The sequence below is a fragment of the Heteronotia binoei genome, chromosome 14, assembly GCF_032191835.1.
Source record: "Heteronotia binoei isolate CCM8104 ecotype False Entrance Well chromosome 14, APGP_CSIRO_Hbin_v1, whole genome shotgun sequence".
Classification (NCBI taxonomy): domain Eukaryota; kingdom Metazoa; phylum Chordata; class Lepidosauria; order Squamata; family Gekkonidae; genus Heteronotia; species Heteronotia binoei.
In genome coordinates, this window is record NC_083236.1 from 53,681,725 (window position 1) to 53,704,691 (window position 22,967).

At 48.4% G+C, this 22,967-nt stretch overlaps 1 protein-coding gene across 1 annotated transcript in view; it reads left to right on the forward strand.

Moving 5' to 3' along the window:
• LONP2 (lon peptidase 2, peroxisomal) overlaps positions 1–22,967 on the forward strand; it is an 87,295-nt gene that overhangs the window by 32,058 nt on the left and 32,270 nt on the right. Inside the window, 3 exon segments of the mRNA XM_060253746.1 lie at positions 14,522–14,672; positions 19,738–19,864; positions 22,054–22,187. Coding sequence (XP_060109729.1) covers positions 14,522–14,672; positions 19,738–19,864; positions 22,054–22,187 — 412 coding nt within the window.

Sequence of the window (22,967 nt, forward strand, 5' to 3'; positions counted from 1 at the left end):
TTTTTCTCACAACAACCCTGCGAGGTAGGTCATGCTGAGAGGGTATGGCAGGCAGAGGGTATGGTCGCCTAATAGGCTTCCACGGCAGAGTAGGGATTTGAACCTGGGTCTCCCAACCCTAGTCCCATCACTCTAACCGCTACACTGCAAAAGTACTCCTTTTAAAATATTTAAATCCGTTTAGAAGTTGGCTCATTTGGCCATGGATTTATTCATTTGGCTTCTAGCCCGCTTTCCCCCGCAAGCAGACTCAGGGCAGGTTACAGCAATATATAAACAATATAATTCATCCAGTTAAAACATACTAAACAGTTTAAAATTAGTCTCTCAGTTTATACTAATAAACTACCAATGGCACCAATAATTCATCTGCTTCTGGGAGCTCCCTGTATGTATGCAGGTAGATGTAACCAGGTCTTTTTTTGTAGCAGGACCTCCTTTGCCTTTTAAGCCACACACCCCTGATGTAGCCAGTCCTCCAAGAGCTTACAGTAGGCCCTGTAAGAAGAGCCCTGTGAGCTCTTGGAGGATTAGCTACATCAGGGGGTGCAGCCTTATATGCAAAGCAGTTTCTGCTACAAAAGAAGCCCTGGATGTAACTAAACTTGGGGTCACAGGCAGACGGAATCTATGCAAGATGGAAACTACACAGATGGAACAGAGAAACAGAGCAGGGGGAGGCCAATACAGTTTGGATTTCCATCGTCTCAACCATAGGCCCAGCAGAACATCTCCATCTTACAGGTGCTGTGGAACTTTATTAAGTCCTGCAGGGCCTGGATCTCACTTGAGAGACTATTCCACCAGGTCAGTTGAGGCTAGCTGGACATCTTTCAGGTCGGGGATCACGAGTAGATGTTGATATATAGAGCGTAATGTTCCTTGGGGGACGTACTGAGAGAGACGGTCCTGAAAGTGCTTAGAAAAAGAACCAGTTAAAGCATGGTTGTCAAACCTGTGGCCCGAGGGCCAAATCAGGCCCCCGGAGAGCTCCTATCAGGCCCCTGAGCAACTGGCTCTTGTCTGTTTCTTTCTCCCTCTCTCTTGCTTTGTTCTGCATCACGGCTTGCTTGCTCAATCGCATAGGAGTTTCAGAGCAAAACCTTAATTTTCTCCATTGTTAAGGCTCCTCCCCCTCCTTGTCCCCTGGGGAGGGAGGGAAAGAGCCAGAGCTTTTTATGCCTAGTTCCCTGAATCCCATGGGAGAAATACAAAGAAAGCACCTTTAAGACCGACGAGTGTTAATGTTTTAAGCATGTTTTATTTTAAGTTTGTTTTTTTAAAAAAAATCTTTAGTTGTGTTTGTCCGTGTCCTTTAAAAAGTTTATCTCTCTGTTACCTACTCTTAAATAGGTACACACATGGCCCGGCCCAACAAGGTCTCATTTATGTCAGATCGGGCCCTCATAATAAATGAATTCAACACCTCTGAGTTAAAGTGATCGTGGAGATACTTCAGGGCATAATGAGGATAATCACTGGTTTTGTTTCATGGGCATCATTTAAAAACAAAACAAGAAGACTTAATAGCTGCTGGACAGTCTGAATTACCGAAGGGGCCGATGTTTTCTCAGAAAAAACTGCAATGCTGTTTCTGTCTCACGGCAAGAGGAAGGAAGTGGGGGTGGGGGAGGAAAGCCCCAGTATACTGACAGCATCATATCTACTTTGTGTCTGCGGCTGCTCTGCCCAGGAATGCATCTTTGTGCAGTATCTCAGAGTCCTGACCGTCCTTTTATGATAGTCTCGTTTTTAGCGGAGCCTGAAAACAAGAGGAGGTCAGAAAATGGTCACCCTGGAAAGGAATAGCTCTGGAAGTTGGTCAGATAGGATTACCATTCTGCAGCTGGTGGCTGGAGATCTCCTGGAATTACAAGCGGTCTCCCAGTAGAGAGATCAGTTCCCCTGGAGGAAATAGCTACTCTGGGGCCGCGGTCACACTCACCATTAAATCCATCCCTAACCCGTCGCTATTATACCCCGCAGCTTTTTTACAACGAATTTCCTGATCAGACATCCCTCCATCCTTCAGTTCTAAGCAGCGTTGGTCCCGTTGCTGGTTGATCAGAGGCCTCAACCGGACCTCATTTTTTGAGATGGCATTCCACACTCGCGCAAGCGCAGTACGTGGGATATTGTGCTTGGCTTTTTTTTAAAAAGGTGCCAGAAAAGGTGGGCGATTGCCCCCCCCCCCATTTAAACACCCAGAAAGGAAGGGGAAGCCCAGGAGTTCTCTTTGATGTCTCTCTGCCTGGCAGGGAGACAGCAAAGATGGGTGATCTTCCTCCCCCCCCATTTAAACACCCCGACGTAGTGTTTAAATGGGGGGGGGAGCACGGCAACTCGCTTTGCTGTCTTTCTGCCTGGCGGGGAGACAGCAAAGGTGGGAGATCTTCCCCCCCCCCCCCATTTAAACACTTCACCGTGGTGTTTAAATGGGGGGAGAGCACGGCAACTCTCCTTGCTGTCTCTCCGCCTGGTGGGGAGACAGCAAAGGTGGGTGATCTTCCTCCCCCCTCCATTTAAACACCCCATCATGGTGTTTAAATGGGGGGGAGCACGGCAACTCTCTTTGCTGTCTCTCCGCCTGGTGGGGAGACAGCAAAGGTGGGTGAACTTCCCCCCCAATTTAAACACCCCACCGTGGTGTTTAAATGGGGGGGCACAGCAACTCTCTTTGCTGTCTCTCCACCTGGCGGGGAGACAGCAAAGGTGGGTGATCTTCCTCCCCCCCAATTTAAACACCCCACCGTGGTGTTTAAATGGGGGGGGCACGGTGGGTCATCTTCCTCCCCTGGCAGGGAGACAGCAAAGGTGGGCGATCTGCCTCCCCCCCCAATTTAGGAAAGGTCCCCTGTGCAAGCACCAGTCGTTTTCAACTCTGGGGTGACACTGCTTTCACAAAGTTTTCATGGCAGACCTTTTATGGGGTGGTTTGCCATTGCCTTCCCCAGTCATCTATACTTTCTCCCCCAGCAAGCTGGGTGCATATTTTACCGACCTCGGAAGGTTGGAAGGCTGAGTCAACAATTGCTGGCGCAATTATATCATTTGGAGTGGGCTCTCGCAGGGAAGCGGATGTGCACTTGCGACGAGTCGGCTACAATGGAGTGTTCAAACATAGAAAGTACGCGCGGGAGTCATCGGAAGCATTCTTATTCCGGATTTAATGTATTATCAAAAAGTCCGCGTCTCAGTCGTGGCAGTTCGGGACATGAACGAGCCAACGACCATTGCCAGATGCTGATGTTTGGACAACCGCATAAAATCCGACATGCATCTGGCTTTTTCATCCATGCCCATCTCATCAGTTTATGTGCATCTGACCTCGGCCTGGAAGGTGGCTGTACGCTACTGAGGCCCCTCCCCTCCCCAAACCCTGCGGTCCTCAGGCACCACCCCTGAAATATCTGGGAATTTCACAGCCCCGAGCTGGCAACCTTACAGTTCAGAGCCTGGCTCATGGTGGTTTATGGGAATTTAATCTTTGAGATTCCTTTTTAGGATACCGGGGAGGGCGGGGGAAGATCGTGTTAGGCATTCTTGGGTGGAAAGACATTGTTTCCCTGTTTCCCCGAACAGGTTCACCTAAGTTCAAACATTTGTTTTAAGTTCGGTTGAAATATTTCCCCCAGGGAATGAGCTTGTAATTCCAGAGCTGAAGAGGAATTTCCCGTCCCCTGGGCCCCCACGTCCAAAATGTTTAGAAGCAAGTCCCAGGGAAGTTGGCCTCCAGCAGGGCTGAAGAAGTATTTCAGGCTGTTGTGACAAAGCTGAGAAAGGTTCAGGAAACAGACTGGGTAAGGCTGGCGGCCCACTTAAAAGGGAATGAACGTTCCCCTCCCGTCCCTGCCCCCCCCCCCCACATTTTGCAAGGAAAAGGCATAGTTTGGGGGGTTTTCCCCCTCCCCTTCCAGAATTGGCTATCTGGATCCTCCAGATGGTGGACCGAGGTGCATTTGTTGCTTGAGCGAAGCAGAATGTCTTCCTATTTCCAGTTACTGTTTGTCAACAAGGGAACATTTGTTCTATATTTAGCTTACCCATGTTGAAGGTCGGCGTAGACAGCAAAGGATCCAAGTGCTTGCTGGTGAGGGCTCTCAGGCAGGGAAATGGAGCAAAAATGAGCAGGCGGGCCACAAAATGTCAGCAGAGATGGCCTTGCATGTTTTGGGGATGAAACAATAAGGAAATGGAATGAAGAGAAGCTCCTTTTCATTAGCCATTGTTTCCCACCAAGGAGCTTGGAGAGCCAGTTTGGTGTAGTGGTTAAGAGTGCGGACTCTTACCTGGGAGAACCGGGTTTGATTCCCCACTCCTCGACTTACAGCTGCTGGAATGGCCTTGGGCCAGCCATAGCTCTGGCAGAGGTTGTCCTTGAAAGGGCAACTGCTGGGAGAGCCCTCTCAGCCCCACCCATCTCACAGGGTGTCTGTTGTGGGGGGAGAAGATATAGAAGATCGTAAGCCGCTCTGAGTCTCTGATTCAGAGAGAAGGGCGGGGTATAAATCTGTAGTCTTCTTCTTCATACACAGGTCCATGCTCCCATCCTCTCTTTTGTCCTCCTGACAGCCATGTGAGGTAGGTTTGCAAAAAAGGGGGGTGGTGGAGTTTGGCCAGAAACAGTGACAGAAATAAAAACACACAAGAGAAGCCGCAACCGCTGACAAAAATGCCACAATAGTTATAAGCATTCCTTGCAACACACAGGGTTATTTATATGTACACGAGACCTTAAATAGGAGAACCTTAAATAAGAGTGTGTTGCAAGAAATGCTTATAGCTATTGCGGCCTTTTTATCAGTGGCTGTGGCTTCTTGAGAGCCAGTTTGGTGCAGTGGTTAAGTGTGCGGATGTTCAAAGGAGTACCTGTCTCCAGCCTTCTCACATAACTTGAAATACCTCTTCACTTAGGTAGCTTCCAGTTTGTTCTAGTGGTTAAGCGCGCGGATTCATATCTGAGAGAACTGGGTTTGATTCTCCACTCCTCCACTTGCCTTGGGTCAGCCATAGCTCTGGCAGAGGTTATCCTTGAAAGGGCAGCTGCTGTGAGAGCCCTCTCCAGCCCCACTCACCTCACAGGGTGTCTGTTGTGGGGGAGGATGGTAAAAGAGATTGTGAGCAACTCTGAGATTTGGAGTGGAGGGCGGGATATAAATCCAATATCATCATCTTGTGTGTTTTTGTTTCTGTGAGGTAAGTTAGGCTGAAAGAGAACATGGCGTTTCGCTGTCTCAAGGTTCTCAGTTTTATGGATGAGTGTCGGATTTGAACCCAGGTCCCACTGTTCTGCATCTGACCGCTGCGCTCTGATCAGCCTTCTTTCTAGTTGAAGAAGCACACCCTCAATCTCAGAAGCGCAGCCTCCGTCTTGGAAAGAGCCACATTTTATTGAAAGGTTTCCTGAATTGGATGGGGCACGGACTGAATAGCGCTGTAGCTCCCACAAAGGCCTGGGGGCAAACAGAAAGGGTAGAAGCGACAAGAGCAGGAGTTTGCGGCAGAGGAAAGCTGTCTGTGGCCTTCCTAAAACAGTGGAGAAACTTCCACTTCCCACTCCCTGGGAACAGATGATCAGTCATGGTCTGAATTGTCAAAATCCAAGTGCCTCTTGGATTAAAACTCTCCTTGGATTAATTAAGACTCCCCCCTGATATCCAGAACTACTTTTTTTTGTGAAACGGGGATCACAAAAATGTACCAGAGCTGTATGGGAGGTTTCGCAATCGGAGCCAGCGCCATCACGATAGACTCCCCCTTGAAAGCCACTTTGGATCAAAGGTTCATCTCTCTTGCCCTCTTTCGGATTTCCCCACCCCTTTGATTTTCAACTGTTTTTGAAGTTATAGTAATTTGTCAGCTACTCGGGATGGCTTTCTCTTCTTGACAAGTGTTCGGATTCCCTGCACGAGCATGGGGGTGCGAGAGAGAGATCTCGTTTTAATTACCAGCACACTTCTGGGCTGTAATTCAAGCTGCCAAACAAAAGGGACTCCGCTGTTCATGCCGCAATGGAGAAAAGGATACATTATCTTGACAGTTATGTGTGGGATCCCGGAGGTCCCTGCCACTTGTCGTTTGAGAACTTTTCTCAACAACATAGTATCAGTCAGGACTTTTTTGGGTAGGAAAAAGCCCAGCAGGAACTCATTTGCATATTAGGTCACACACCCCTGACATCACCATTGTTCCACGCAGGTTTTTTTGCGGGGAAAAGTCCAGCAGGAGCTCATTTGCATATTAGGCCACACCCCCTGACACCACCATTGTTCCATGCAGGGTTTTTGTAGGGAGAAGCCAAGCAGGAACTCATTTGCATATTAGGTCACACACCCTGACATTACCATTGTTCCGTGCAGGGTTTTTTTGCAGGGAAAAGCCCAGCAGGAGCTCATTTGTATATTAGGCCACACCCCCTGACATCACCATTGTTCCACACAGGGTTTTTTGTAGGGAAAAGCCCAGCAGGAACTCATTTGCATATTAGGCCACACCGCCCTGATGCCAAGCCAGCCGTAACTGCGTTCCTGCTCAAAGCCCTGGTGCTAGTAATACAGGAAGGGGGAGCTGCAGAATAATTCTAGAATTGGATTCGGTGGGGATCACATTACCAGCAAAGGTGGGCCACAGTTCTGCCATGTTTATCAGAAGAATCAGGAACACCACACAGTTGATGCTGTCCTTGGGTCAGAGGTCTTGGCTAATCAAGGTTTGTGTGAAGGGGGAGGGATTTGTTGCATTTTCACACATCTGGGGTTCATTTTGGGCAATCGATCATTGATAGATTTAAACGGGCCACTGAGTGGGAAAGTCATCCCAAATTAGAATCACTTCCTTTTCCAGGACTGCTTTAAGCTTTGCTGCCATTTATGGCTCAAAGCAAAGGAGAAGTTCTCCTCTGTTCCGTAACCAAACTATAAGGGGCGGGGGTGGGGTGGTCGGAGGAGGTTTAAAATAGACAGGGTGTATTTTGTGGTGGTGGAAAGTGCCATCAAGGGGTAGCTGAGTTATGGTGACCCTGTGGGGTATACAAAGCAAGAGATGAACACAGGTGGTATATCATTGCCCACCTCTGCATAGCTACCCTGGGCTTCCTTAGTAGTCTCCCATCCATATGCTAAGCAGGGTTGACACTGCTTCAGCTTCCAAGATCTGATGGGATTGGACTAACCTGGGTCATCCAGGATGAGGGAATAGATGGGGTTGCCATTGCCTGGCTCTGCATAGCAACCCTGGGCTTCCTTAGTGATCTGCCATCGGTATACTAAGCAGGGCCAACCCTGTTTCGGCTTCCAAGATGTGATGGGATTGGGCTAGATGGGTCATCCAGGTCAAGGCAAGAGATGAACAGAGGTGGTTTGCCATTGTTGCCTGCCTCTGCAGAGTGACCCTGGGCTTCCTTAGCGATTTCCCATCCAAGTATTAACCAGAGGCTTCCTTGATTAGCTGGGCATTTTCTGCTTTCTCCCCATGTGCTGTTACTAAATAAAATAAATCCTGCTATGTATTGTGTGGTCAGAGCGTTAAGCTAGGATCTGGGTGACCCAGGGCTTTTTTTTGTAGCAGGAACTCCTTTGCATATTAGGCCACACCCCTGATGTAGCCAGTCTTCCAAGAGCTTACAGGACTCTTAGTACAGGGCCTACTGTAAGCTCCAGGAGGGTTGTCTACATCAGGGTGGGTGTGGCCTAATATGCAAAGGAGCTCCTGCTACAGCAAGAGCCCGGAGGAGACCCAAGTTCAGATCCCCACTCTGCTGGAAAGCTTGCTGGGTGACCGTGGACTAGCCCAACTGACCTCACAGGGTTTGTTTGAGGAGTGCCAGCCTGGAGATCTCCTGGAATTACAGCTCATCTCCAGACTACAGAAGTCAGTTCCCCTGGAGAAAACGGATGCTTTGGAGGTTGGGCTCTATGGCATTGTAGCCCACTGAGGTTCCTGTCCTCCCCAAGCTCCATCCCCAAATCTCCCGGAGTTTCCCAGCCTGGATCTGGCAGTCTTACTACTGGTGGTCGGAGGGGACCAGGCAGCCCTAATTGGTATAAGGATAAAATGGGGATGAGAAACCCAAGTTTGCTGCCCTGAAGTCCCCAACTGACATTACAGGGCTGGTATTAGAGATGCCAGCTTCCAGGTGGGACCTGGGGATCTCCTGGAATTACAGCTCATCTCCAGACTACGGAGATCAGCTCCCTTGGAGAAAATGGATGCTTTGGACGGGGGAACTCTTTGCCATTGTACCCTACTGAGGCTCCATGCCTAAACCTCCAGGAGTTTCTCAACCTGTATCTGGCAGCCTTACCCCCCCCCCCCCCCCATTCTCTGCCCATGGTCAGAGGTGACCTGGCAACCCTAATTGGTGTAAGGATAAATGGGGAAGAGAAAACCAAGTTTGCTGCCCTGAGGAGAAAGGGTGTGGGATAAAACATGCATTAGATCAGGGATGTCAAACACACAGCCTGGGGGCTGAATCAGGCTCAGTGGGTGACCTGGGGCCAGTCACACACGCAGCCTCACCTACATAATCTGAAGAACCGAGTTTGATTCCCCCACTCCTCCACATGCAGCCAGCTGGGTGACCTTGGGGACCAGTCCCAGTTCTCTGAGCTGTTCCCTCAAGATTAGTTCTCAAAAGAGCTCTCTCAGCCCCACCTACCTCGCAAGATGTCTGTCATAGGGAGAGGAAGGGAAGGAGACTGTAAGCCACTCTGAAGGGCAGGGTATAAATCCAACTCCTCTTCTGCCTCACGGGGTGGCTGTGAGGATAAAATGGAAGAGAAGATAATGATATTAGCTGCCTTGGGTCCCCATTGGGGAGGGAGGGAGGGAATAAATAAGAATTGCGTGTTACACTTTGCCGTGTTCCCTCTAAGCTGAGTTCTCGTGAGCTAGCTTACAGTTTTTTAGCCTCCGGCTCACACATTTCTGTCTTAGCTCAGGAAAAATGGCCCCAGACAGAGCCTTTTTTTTAAATAGAAAAAGCCCAGCAGGAACTCATTTGCATATTAGGCCACACACCCCTGATATCACCATTGCGTCACACAGCTTTTTTTGTAGAAAAAGCCCAGCAGGATCTCATTTGCATAGTAAGCCACTCCCTTGATGCCAAACCAGCCAGAAATGCATTGCTGCTCTGAAGAAAAGCCCTGGCCCCAGAGTAAGCTAATTTCTGCAGTACCTCACCACTTTAATGCCAGTAGCCCACGAGGTAGAATTTTTGCTCACATGGCTCCACAGCTTAAAGGGAGCATTGCTTACAGGTGCACTGAGAGGAGCAAACATGTGCTCTGGGAAAATGGCACACTTGCAGCTTCAGACATGCTGGAACTCATCTTTCCTAGAGCCGCCCCGCCTCATTCATTACGGGTTTCATTGTCATGTTGAGAGCAGCTTTTTTTGTTCCGCACGCTGCACTTTTAGATATTGTTTTTAGCGGCAGCCTTGATCCTTCAAGTCAAAACTTTTTTTAAGAGCTCAAGCAACAGTGCAGATTCTTTGTGGAAAATTGTTTTCCTTAAAAAAAAAAAAAATCTCCACGAGTAGTTTTTGAACCCCTGCGCCTGGAAGGGTCACACTCAAGTCGGCTTGTTTGCTTCGTTTGACGGAATTCTGCTGCTTCCTCGCCTGCTACGTGAGCTGGCCTTCTCGTGCTGTTTCAGTGGAGGTTTCTGGCAGCCGTTGCAAAACCCAAGGGGGAGCTTTGCAGTAAAAGGGGAAAGAGTGTTTGCAAAGCTCCAAAATGGAGAGGCTGGTGCCAGGGTATACTTTTAACGAGGGTTACCGTATTTTTAAAAGCAAAGAAAAGAGGATATATTTCCCGACAGACCACTTCAGAAGTTATCACTAGGACAAATCTTATTTTAAACAACCCTACCTGTTTAAGATGTGGCAATGGCTACTAAACGAGGAATATTTCTAACCTTCCATCCCCAAAAGAGGGCATTTCTCAAGACGAGCCCAAAAAGAAGACGGGCACCGAAAGAAACAGGATGTCCTTTAAAAAGAGGACATCTGGTAACCCTAATTCACTATTTAATTTCAGCTTTCCAGCGTTCCACTTAATTTCTGAATTCTACTGGATGGGCATGAGCCTTTCAGTAATTTTTTCTGGGGGAGGGGAGAAGAACCCAAAGCCTGAATTCCTTAGAACCACTCTATACATTACAACCTCATCCTCAATTTTCACCCGTTGTAAAATGCCCAATTAAAAAAAAACACAGATGGTTGACGTTCGGGCTGTGGGACGGGTCCTTGCCCATTCTCCATTCACTTGGGTTTCTCCCACCTTTCTCTTGTGGACTTCGCTCACAGAAAGGAGTAGGAACAGGGCTGTCTCCCAGGTTTTTTTTGGGGGGGGGAGGGTGCTGGACAAGATGCCTTCCAGCAGCTTGGCCTCTGAAAGTGCCACTGAAAGTTCTCTGAACTTAAGGGAGCAAGAGTCTCAGCCCAGGAGCTGGGAGATGATTTTAAGGTGCCTTGGGAAATAAAAGGAGGTACTTCTTCACCCAAAGGGTGATTAACATGTGGAATTCACTGCCAGCTTCAAGAGGGGGTTAGATAAAAAGATGGAGCAGAGGTCCATCAGTGGCTATTAGCCACTGTGTGTGTGTGTGTGTGTGTGTATAAAAAGAAATTTTGGCCACTGTGTGACACAGAGTGTTGGACTGGATGGGCCATTGGCCTGATCCAACATGGCTTCTCTTATGTTCTTAAATATCCCACTTCCTGGTGAGAGCAAATGGGCCGAGGGTCTCTGGTTGGTAGTGGGCCCTTTGCCAGTCCCTGGGCGTCACCAGTTACCCAACCATGACCCAACCCAACAGCTGTTGCTGGGCTTGGGCATCTTTTGTATATTATCTGGTCACAAATAACAGCACAGGTGTTTTACCTGTATCTTCTCACGGGTTCTTTTCCTTCCTTATCCTGTGAGACATAACCATCCCAATAGAATAAGAGAGAGTGTGTGGTTTAGTGCTTAGAGTGTTGGGCTGGGATCTGGGAGACTCAGACTGGAATCCCCAATTGTGCCATGGAAGCTCGCTGGGTGACCTTGGGCCAGTCACATTCTCTCAGCCTAACCTGCCACACAGGGTTGTTGCTGTTGGAGATTGTAACTCTGCATGCAAGAGGATCTGGGAGGGAAAGGGTTAAGAGAATTCTGTCTTCCAGGTGCACTCTGCAGTTGGCCCCACCTTGTCTCATCAGTTAGATGCTGAGCTTCTTCTGTTTCATCTCATATAGGATCTCTCTCTTACCTGGGCAAGTTAACCTTTCTGACTTTAATCTGTTCACAATAAGTCAGTGCTTAGTTTTCATGGCTCTTTCTTACATGCCCAAGGAAATGTTGATCACCACCACAGGAAGCAGTTTTCTCTTGGCCAGTTTTGCCAGGGATCCTGGAGGTTGGTTGGTTGGTTTGTTTTGCCATGTTCTGGGCATGGAAGCATGTGTCACTGGGAGTTTGGGGTGTGGGGGTGGGGAAAGGTATTTGTGAATTTCCTGCATTGTGGACTAGATGACCCTGGAGGTCCCTCCCAACTCTATGTTTCTGTGAAATTTATGAAAATTGGAGTCAGTTCACTGGAGTCAGTTCATCTTTGTAATTTGTTTGAACAGCGTTGTTGCCTTAACCAGGGAACATGGAATATCAGGGATACTGATGTTTTTTGCCTACAACTTCCATCAGTCCCAGCCATTGGCCATGCTGGCTGGGGCTGATGGGAGTTGTAGGCAGAAAACATCTGGAGAGCTACCATTGGCCACCCCTGGAATAGGGGATGAGAAATCTGTTGCTTACCCAGGAACTATCTTGAGTTGCCATAAGCAACCCTGCGAGTGGCATGCTACAGTGTCCGGAATAAACCAGCATCATGTGGCTTCACTGTTGTCTAAGTATCTCCAGGTTGTGTGTACAGCAAACACAAAGAAAGCTTACCTGACCGTTGAAAGACCTTTCTCTGGATCCAATGAGAATATTCTAAACCAATGTCAGATTGAGAATGGAAAGCATTTGGCAGGGATTGCTTGGCTGGACGAGGTTCAGGGTTGCATGGCAGCGTGCCGATCTGACAACTTTGCCCTGCCTGCTGTGGTGGTCACTTCCAGTGTTCCCTCTACGCTGAGTTAGCGTGAGCGAGCTCACAGATTTTTAGCCTCCAGCTCACCCATTTTTGTCTTAGCTCAGGAAAAATAGCCCCAGAGCACACTCATTGATGCAGGAGCTCACCGCTTTAATGCCAGGAGCTCACAAAGTAGAATTTTTGCTCACAAGACTATGCAGCTTACGGGGAACACTGGGCTTCTAACTTTTCCTTCCTGCTGGTGGTGAAAGTTCTGTTGAGCCACAGCCAACTTACGGCGACCTTGTAGGGTTTTTTAAGCAAGAGAGGAGCCTTGATCTGGATTGCCCAGGCAAGCCCGATCTCAGAAGTTAAGCAGGGCCAACTCTGGGAAGTACTTGGATGGGAGACCTCCGTGGAATACCAGACGTTGGGAGGCAGGGCAGGCTTTATTCAGCCACCTCTTGGACTAGGCTGCATGCCTCCAGTAGGAGTCAGTCACTAGAGGTCACCATGACTTCCAGGTGCACACACTCACACATGCACATATAAAAGTACAAAAATACACCCCCCCCCCAAAAAAAAAGGCAAGAGAGGGTGGTTTGCTATTGCCTAACGTACCATACTATCCCTGGTTTTCTTTTGTGGTCTCCCATCCGAATACTAACCAGGGCTGACCCTGCTTAGCTTTCAGCATGAACTGACCCTTCTGAGCTAGCCTGGTTCATTCGCATCAGGACTTTTCCGTCTTACAGTATCTTTATTTTTAAAAGGTAATAATAAAACACCTCAAAATTGCTACGTGCAAGTTCCCAAACTCACATTGAGTGTGAATTCCACACACACACAGGCTTGTTATTCATTAGATGATAGCTTTTCCGTTTGTGGTAGGAGATACATCTGTGGCGTGTTATCCCCTCGCCTCTCTGTTGTTACAGAAAAGAACACCCGTAAACTTTCTCTGCTTCAGGGTTTGTTTCACTCGGCGCTTTTTCTGCCCCTAGGCAGAATGTGCAAGAACTTTCCCAAGACAGTTGAGCGTTTAAACAAAAGTGCCTTCAAAAAAGCAAGCGCTGACCCGATAACATAAGCGCACAGCAACGCACACAAAACACGTTTGCCGCAAGAGAGTTGCGGTCATAATAGCTCCTTCTGGATAAACCGAACTGCGGCAGACATAGATTTAAAGCAGGTCGGATAGCCCTGTAAGCACATTCGATAGAGAAGTGTAGCGATTTTTCTGCCATTTGTCTGATGCGGGGCGCTGTGCATCTGTGTGACTTTAAAACAACAGCAACAAAACACTGGCTTCAGAAATCTCTGCAATAAATTTGAGAACAGCTTGGCCACCACCTGCCTCTTGTCTCCCATGTGAAGAGTCAGTCATTAGAGGAGGAAGGCCTCATTCTGCCAGGTCCTCAGCAGGAAGGGAGCGCGTAGCATGTCTCCTCCATGCAAACTTGATTTAGTGGAAAGGCATGATTTAGTGATTTAGTGGAAAGGCATAAAGGTGCTGGGATCTGATCCCAAGGGAGAGCCAGTTTGGTGTAGCGGTTAAGTGCGCGGACTCTTACCTGGGAGAACCGGGTTTGATTCCCCACTCCTCCACTTGCAGCTGCTGGAACGGCCTTGGGTCAGCCATAGCTCTTGCAGGAGTTGTCCTTGAAAGTCCCACCCACCTCACAAGGTGTCTGTTGTGGGAAGTGGGGGGGAAGGTAAAGGAGATTGTGACTGCTCTGAGATTCAGAGTATAGGGCAGGATATAAATCCAATATCATCATCATCTTCTTTGGCCCCCTACACCTCCCGTTGGAGGCCACGCAGCCTTGGGCGCCACTTTGGGTTGCTACAGCTTGTCTTAACCCCCCTGGATGCTATTGTTTCCTGCTTTGCTTGGGGGTGGGGTTGTCCCCATCCCTTTTTAGAAATTGTTCAGATTTTTTAGAAAATTGCACCCTGGGTTTGCTTCCATAAGGACATGAGAAGCCATGCTGGATCGGGTCAATAGCCTATTGAGTCCAATACTCGGTGTTGCACAGTGGCCAAAACCCAGGTGCCATCAGGAGGTCCGCCAACAGGGCCAGAAGTCCAGGAGCCCTCCCACTGTTGCCCCCCGCAAGCACCAAGAATACAGAGCATCATTCCCCAGACAGAGTGTTCCATCTGTGCCTTGTAGCTAAGAACCACTGACGGACTTCTGCTCCATATTTTCATCTAGTCCCGTTCTGAAGCTGTCTGAGCTTGTGGTCGCTGCCACTTCTTGCAGCAGTGAATTTCACATGTGAATTATTCTTTGGGTTGAAGAAGTACTTGCTTGGTAAATCTTTTGCCGTGCACAGTGGACTCCCTATGAAAATGATCTCTTTAGTTTTTTTTTTTTTTTTTAATGGGAATTAAATTTTGAAGATTAAAACTTTTTTCCCCCATGTCTGCCATCCCACCCCCAACCCCTTCTCTCCAAGGTCTTGGATCCGGAACAAAACCACAGCTTCACTGACCACTACTTAAACGTTGCCTTTGACTTGTCGCAAGTCCTCTTCATAGCCACAGCCAACACCACGGCGACCATTCCCCCGGCTCTGTTGGACAGAATGGAGGTCATTCAGGTTCCAGGTAATGGAGATAGACCGAGTCCCATAAACCGGCTGCAGCTGGTGAGAAGGTCGCTTTTGTGTTAGCAGCAGAGCATTGTCTTCTGCGGTGGCCAGATGCCTCTGGGAAACTGGCAAGCAGGCCATGATGGAGGGTGGTCGATTGTGTGCTTTGCACATGCAAGGTTCTAGGTTCAGTCCTTGGCACATTCTGTTTGCCAAGGGTGTCGGTAGACCAGAGGTCCCCACCCTTTTTGAGCCCAAGGGCCCCTTTGGAATTCTGACACAGTGGTGGACACAACATAAGATCTGTGGCAAGAGGCTTAGCTGACCACAAAACAGCTCCCGCAGGAGGTGGAACTGCATCCTTAGAGGAGGCCCAAGTGCAGGGGGAAAGAGAGGTAATTTAAAATACGCTGGGAAAGAGGGATAAGAGAAGATAAACACCGAGGTGGCAGCCAATACTCCCTCTAAGCTGTGGAGTCTTGTGAGCAAAAATTCTGCTTCATGAGCTATTGGCATTAAAGTGGTGAGCTATTGCGTAACCAAGACTGATTTCCCACTAGCCTTACGCTGCTCTCACTCTCCTCTTCTCCGCGGGGCTTCCGTCAGATTTCACACTATCTGCCTCAAGGTTGCAACTCGCTCTGCCTCTTTCGCACAGCAAACCAGATCCTCTAGAAACCAGTTTCTGTTTGCCGCATGAAAAAGGCAAAGCAAGTTACAGCTCTGGGGCAGATAGTCCGAAAGCCGACAGAAGCCCCGTGGAGGAGGGTGAGAGCAGCATAAGGCTAGTGGGAAATCGGTCTTAGTTTGCTCTGGGGTTATCTTTCCTGAGCTAAGACAAAAATGTGTGAGCCAGGGCTAAAAAGCCATGAGCTAGCTCACACTAACTCAGCTTAGAGGGAACACTGCCGGCTGCCATTGAAACAGTGTTATTTCAATATGTGCCGCTGAGACTTCAGTGGCCAATCAGAAGCCCTGCTGGGTAACAGCCCCACCCAGGGGCACCATGTTGGAGACTCCTGTAATTAGATGGTACAGGCGAGTTTGGTGCTGTATAAGGCTGCTGTCTAAGGTTGATGACGGGAAGGCAAACCACCCCATAACAAAAATTTGCAAAGAAAACATCGTGATGTGATGTCACCTCATGGGTCGGTTACAACTCAGTGCTGGCACAGGGAACTACCTTTGCCTTTTAAAGGCAGTTTCATGTATCCTTATGGCAATAGGCATCTGATTCCACTCCACCACCACCCCTCCCTCCATGACATTTGGAAGCTGCTTCTGAATTTTCCGCATTTGTTTGGGGTCAAGGAAATTAGGAAACGGTGAAACTGATTTGCACCAAGTCCAGTGTTCCCTCTAAGCTGCAGAGTCTTGTGAGCAAAAATTCTACTTAGTGAGCTACTGGCATTAAAGTTGTGAGCTGCTGCATAAATGAGTGTGCTCTGGGGTCATCCTTCCCGAGCTCAGACAAAAAATGTGTGGGCTGGAGTCTAAAAATCGGTGAGCTCGCTCACACTAACTCAGCTTAGAGGGAACACTGACCAAGTCAGACCGTTGGCCTGTCTTGCTTTGTACTGTTGGCTGTGACTAGTGGTAACTTTCCAGAAGTTTTCTCCAGCTTTGTTACCCCATGTCCTTGACCTAGAGATGCCAGGGATTGAGTCTGGGACCTTCTGCATACAAGCTGTGTTTTCTTCCGCTGAGCCACAAGTCTCTTCGCAGTGAACCCATTGCCCGAGAGTGCGCAGTCCAATAAGTGTGCCTGCATCCTTCACCCCTGCACAGGCAGCACAATTTAAGGTTATTGATTCACTGATTCCTCCCACTTGTACCCCAGTCTTTCTTTAAGGAGCTCAGGGCAGCTAATGTGGACAGGATGATCCTGTTCTTTGCTCTCACAACAGCCCTGTTAGGTAGGTTAGTTTGAGAAGGAGTGACTGGCCCCTACTTAAGAACATAAGAGAAGCCATGTTGGATCAGGCCAATGGCCCATCCAGTCCAACACTCTGTGTCACACAGTGGCCAAAAAAAAATGTGTGTGTGTGTGTGTGTGTGTATATATATATATATATATATATATATATATATACACACACACACACACACACACACTGTGGCTAATAGCCACTGATGGACGTCTGCTCCATATTTTTATCTAACCCCCTCTTGAAGCTGGCTATGCTTGTAGCCTCCACCACCTCCTGTGGCAGTGAATTCCACATGTTAATCACCCTGTGGGTGAAGAAGTACTTTCTTCTATCTGTTTTAACCTGACTGCTCAGCAATTTCATTGACTGCCCACGAGTTCTTGTATTGTGAGAAAGAGAGAAAAGGACTTCTTTCTCTACTTTCTCTATCCCATGCATTATCTTGTAAACCTCTGTCATGGCACTCCGCAGTCGACGTTTCTCCAAGCTAAAGAGCCCCAAGCGTTTTAACCTTTCTTCATAGGGAAAGTGTTCCAAACCTTTAATCATTCTAGTTGCCCTTTTCTGCACTTTTTCCAATGCTAAAATATCCTTTTTGAGGTGCGGTGACCAGAATTGCACACAGTATTCCAAATGAGACCGCACCATCAATTTATACAGGGGCATTATGTTACTGGCTGATTTGTTTTCAGTTCCTTTCCTAATAATTCCCAGCATGGCGTTGGCCTTTTTTATTTCAATCGCACACTGTCTTGACATTTTCAGTGAGTTATCTACCACGACCCCAAGATCTCTCTCTTGGTGAGTCTCTGCCAGTTCACACCCCATCAACTTGTATTTGTAGCTGGGATTCTTGGCGCCAATGTGCATTACTTTGCACTTGGCCACATTGAACCGCATCTGCCACGTTGACGCCCACTCACCCAGCCTCAACAGATCCCTTGGGAGTTCCTCACAATCCTCTCTGGTTCTCACCACCCTGAACAATTTAGTGTCATCTGCAAACTTGGCCACTTCACTTACTTCCTCAGCGATCTTCATGATTTGAACCCTGGTTCCCCCAGGCCAAAGTCTAACAGCTACACTCATGCTAGCTACCAATGTTCCCTCTAAGCTGAGTCAGTGTGAGCTAGCTCACAGTTTTTTTAGCCTCCAGCTCACAGATTTTTGTCTTAGCTCAGGAAAAATGGCCCCGGAACAAATTAATTTAAGCAGTAGGTACACAACTTTAGTAGCTCTCAAAGTAGAATTTTTGCTCACAAGACCCCACAGCTTAGAGGGGCTATTGCTAGCGACGTGTTTCCCTTTTGCTATCCACTGCTTGTATACGAATGACCTTTTGCAGTTTCAGACTGAGCACAAACTAAGTTATTTGTGCTGCATTCCAGGACCTCTGGGAAAGGTTATTTCCTGCTCCCTGGTTTCCTTTCATTGGGTGGTACCCGGAGTTGAACTTTGAGGCCACTTTGAGGCAGTCGAAGCAGAATGCTGTTCAGCTCAGATTTAGCCAAACTTGTGTATCTTTTTAGAATGAAAGTAAAGCCCCAGGGTGACAAAAGACTCTAAAATATTTGACATCTGTAATTAAGAACAATATGTAAAGTAACAAAGCCCCACTATAGCAAAGAAAATTCTATAAACAACAAATTGATACAACATGCAATGTGACACAGTGCAGTAAGTCAGGACAAATGCAGGTTGCTCTTAACAAATTGATATCAAGCCTGTCCTAAAGTGTGGCTCAACCAACAGTATTCTTCTCTGGCCACTTCAGACTCGATCACCTTAAGGAAGCAAAGCTGTACCGGTGATGGATAATATCCCGACACTAGAATTTTTTTTCCCCTCTTGGAATTTATTTCAGACATGGGGACATTGCTCTGAGATTTATGGAGCTGAAGACTAAGGCTACCTGAAACCGGACATTATTGATCACCCTGGGGCTTTTCTTTCATTCTATTGCCATATAATTACCTCGGGTCTCCTTTGCTTGTTGATCCTTGCATATCTTGTCTCACTACTTCCTATTCCCCTCTACCTTATGGTTAAAACATTTCTGTCTTTAAAAAGAGTTAGCCTTACATTCCTGTACAGATCTTCACCAGTGTGATGCGACAGTAAAAGTGTTGGTGTACGATGCAGAATGCCCAGGACTGAATGCCCACTGTATCATGGGAGCTTGTTGCATGACTTTGGGCCAGTGACATGCTTTCAGCCTGACCTACCTCACAAGGTTGCTGTGAGGATAAAATGGAGAAGAGAATGATGGAAAGGTCACTCTGTGTCCCCGTTTGGGGAGAAAAGTGGGATATAAATAAAGTACATACATACATATGAGCAGGAACACAGTTCCGGCTGGTTCAGTGTCAGGGGGTGTGGCCTGATATGCAGATAAGCTCCTGATGTGTGAAACAATGGTCCCACTAGAGGTGTGACCTGATATGCAAATGAGTTCCTGCTGGGCTTTTTCTACAAAAAACCACCCTGTACATAACTACATTCTAGTGCTTGTGGGCTAACCCAATCTTGCCAGATCTCAGAAGCTAACCAAGGTTGACCCTGACCAGTGTTTGGATGGGAGACCTCCAAGGAATACCAGGGCCATGACACAGAGGCAGACAATGGCAAACCACTAATGAACATCCCTTGCCTTGAGAACCTTTTTCTCCCTTTCTCACAGTACTTTTCTCCCTTTCTCACAATACAAGAACTCGTGGGCACTCCATGAAATTGCTGAGCAGTCGGGTTAGAACTGATTAAAGGAAGTACTTCTTCACCCAAAGGGTGATTAACACATGGAATTCACTGCCACAGGAGATGGTGGCAGTTGCAAGCATAGCCAGCTTCAAGAGGGGATTGAATAAATGTATGGAGCAGAGGTCCATCCGTGGCTATTAGCCACAGTGTATTGATGGAACTCTCTGTCTGGGACAGTGATGCTCTGTATTCTTGGTGCTTGGGGGGGAGGAACAGTGGGAGGGCTTCTGATGGCACCTGGGGTATTCTGGCTACTGTGTGACAGAATGTTGGAATGGATGGGCCATTGGCCTGATCCAACATGGCTCCTCTTACGTTCTTAACCCTAATGACTTGATGGCCTTTTCCACCACCAGTGCTTGTAGGTAACATCTCCTTGTGTTTTTTTTCAAGGCTACACGCAAGAAGAGAAGATGGAAATTGCTCACCGGCACCTGATCCTTAAGCAGCTGGAGCAGCACGGCTTGACTCCGCAGCAAATCCAGATTCCCCCGGAAGCGACTCTGGCCATCATCACTCGGTCTTAATTTTACTACGCTTATATTCTTTGCCACTTTTGGGGGGGGAGGGGAATGACAGCCTGGGAGACTGGGCATTTGAAATTCTGAATGATTATACGACGGCAACAGCTCCTCAAAAAAAGATAGTGCGCTTCCTGGGAAAAAAGAGTTGCCCCAAGCTGTGAATGAATCCAGGGCTATAGGTGCCGATGATACAGGTGGGCAGTGTTCCCTCTTAAGCTGCAGTCTTGTGAACAAAAATGCGACATTGTGAGCTATTGGCAGGGCTTTTTTTTTTGTACAGGAAGTTCTTTGCACATTGGACCACACACCCCTGATGTAACCAATCCTCCTGGGGCTTACAGTAGGCCCTGTACGAAGAGCCCTGTGAGCTCCAGGAGGATTGGCTACATCCGGGGTGTGTGGCCTAATATGCAAAGGAGTTCTTGCTACAAAAAAATCCCCTGGCTACTGAGCCCTGTGGCGCAGAGTGGTAAAGCTGCAGTACTGCAGTCAGAGCCCTCTGCTCACAACCTGAGTTTGATCCCAGCAGAAGCTGGGTTCAGGTAGCCGGCTCCAGGTTGTCTCAGCCTTCTCTCCTTCCGAGGTCGGTAAAATGAGTATCCAGCTTGCTGGGGGGAAAGTGTAGAAGGCTGGGGAAGGAAATGGCAAACCACCCCATAAAAAAAAGTCTGCCATGAAAACGTGAATGCAACATCGCCCCAGAGTCGGAAACAACTGGTGCTTGCACCTTTACCTTTTTATTGGCATTAAAGTGGTGAGCTGCTGCATAAATGAGTGTGCTCTGGGGTCATCCTTCCTGAGCTAAGACAAAGATGTGTGAACGAGGCTAAAAATCTGTGAGCTAGCTCACACTAACTCAGCTTAGAGGGAACACTGCTGGTGGGGTGTATCTACCAGCTTTTCCACTGGCCAAAGAGAGAGGATGCCTTCCCCCCCACCCCCAGAAAAAGAGGCTACAACAGGGATTGTTGAGATCCAGGTAGACAAAAGCGACCCCAGGTGGTGACTACAGCGAGGGGAGGGGATCAGAAAGAACCGAGTGGAAAAAAGATCTTTTGATCTGACCTGACGATCCTTAGCATCCTAAGACGGCTTGGCCGTTTTGAGCATGCGAAGCATTGCACAGGCCAGGGGGTTTGGATTCGGCAGCTCCTTCCTAAGGAGTGAGACCTGTCACTCACTAGAAGGAAGTTGTTGGATCAAGCTCACCACCCCCTCCCCCCCAGTATATGAAATGTTCTGAATGTGGGCAGAGCCGGATTAACAATTAGGCCAGTTAGGTACTGGCCTATGGGCCCCCATGCTTTTAGTGAAATACATGAGGAGCGTCGCTGTCTCCTAACTGAGCTGTCCACAGAAAAAAGGTATTCTGAGAGCCTGCTGGAAATGTGTTGGTGCTAGACAGAAGGGCCTCTGGATCTGGCATTTGGCAAGGAACAGAAGAGAAACCATGTTGGATGAGGCCAGTGGCTCATCCAGTCCAACACCCTGTGTCACACAGTGGCCAAAAAACCCAAGTGCCATCAGGAGGTTCACCAGTGGGGCTAGAAGCCCTCCCGCTGTTGCCCCCTCCCTCATGCACCAAGATACAGAGCATCACTTGCCCGAGACAGAGAGTTCCAACAATAGACTGTGGCTAATAGCCACTGATGGACCTCTGCTCCGTATGCTTATCCAATCCCCTCTTGGACAGAAGGGGTCGTTCTGTTTTGGTTGGCGGAAGAAGGAAAAAGGGCTCCAGAAAGAAGCAACAATGCTGTTTCTTTCTGCCACAGGCAGGTGAGAGAGAGAGAAAACCATGACTGTTAGCAAAGAGCTTCAGGAGGCACCTAGGATATTTCTCCATTTCCCAGAAGCTCATCTTTCTGTTTTGAAGATTATCAGATTATGTAAACGGAGGCAGCTCTACTCTTCCGGGCTTCCATTTGGGGTTGTCGTTAGGCTCCACTTCAGTATTGATTGTGTCTCAATCTTATTTGTTCCCCCCTGGGTAGATCCTGAGACATCATGGCTGTTAGAGCCTTCTCAGGTAAATTGTTCCACACGCTGAAGTAATTTGTGGAGATCTGGTAGCCAAATCGTAAAAAAAAAAAAAAAATCAAAAAGGCTCCACGTGGTTAATGGAACAGAGAAAGGTCCGTCAGACCCACATCAGAAAAGCAACCTCGTGGCTTCTTTGTGCCAGGTACACCCGCGAGGCAGGAGTGCGCTCCTTGGACCGCAAATTCGGAGCAATTTGCCGAGCCGTGGCCGTGAAGGTGGCGGAAGGCCAGCACAAGGAGACGAAGCCAGAGCGCTCGGAGGGGACAGAAGGAGAAGGTCAGTGTGGCTTTTCTCTTTTCCTGCCAATAGCAAACGTTTGCCAGCTCCCTGACTTGGAAGGTTGCCCACGAAGAGAGCCATTGCCGCGTTTCATGGTTTTTAGATGCGCCTATGTTTTGCGTCCCTTGCTGAAATAAATATGCGGAGTTTGGGGTGCTGGTATGCAGCAGTGAGAGCACGAGCGATGGGATCCTCTTGTGTTACATCCTTAGCCCAGTCTGTAGAGAAGAGGCAGCAAGAAACTGAGGACTGGCAGCTCAACTTGCATTTTATCCTACAGAATCATTGACAGCCAAAGGCCAGCAATGCCTAAGAGGCCGCACCTCTATATACTCCACTGTGATTTCTTTGATACAAGATAAGCAATGGCCTCTCTGCCCGAAAAGGCACAGAACCTCAAGTGCTTGAAGAGAGGCATCTTCAAGGACGACCTCTGTTGAGGTCGGCGGGTGTTATCCTACCCAGTTGCTCAGGACAGATGATTTGGTCATTTTCCATGCCCTCAGTACTCAGTCCCTCCGTTGCTATCTCTCGAGTCCCAGACCGATTTTGCACTAGGCTTGTTCTGGGTGGAGAGCCCTTCTGCTCCCAGAGCTTCTCTCTGTTTTCGCATAAGCTGCCCCAGAGCTGCGAGTTGGCCCGCCGCTTTTCTGCAGCAAGTGAGATCTTCTTACAAGCAGTTTCTGCTTGCTGCGGAAAAGCGGCGCACCAACTCGCAGCTCTGGGGCAGTTTGTGCAGAAACAGAGAGAAGCACCGGGGCAAAAGGGCTCTCCACC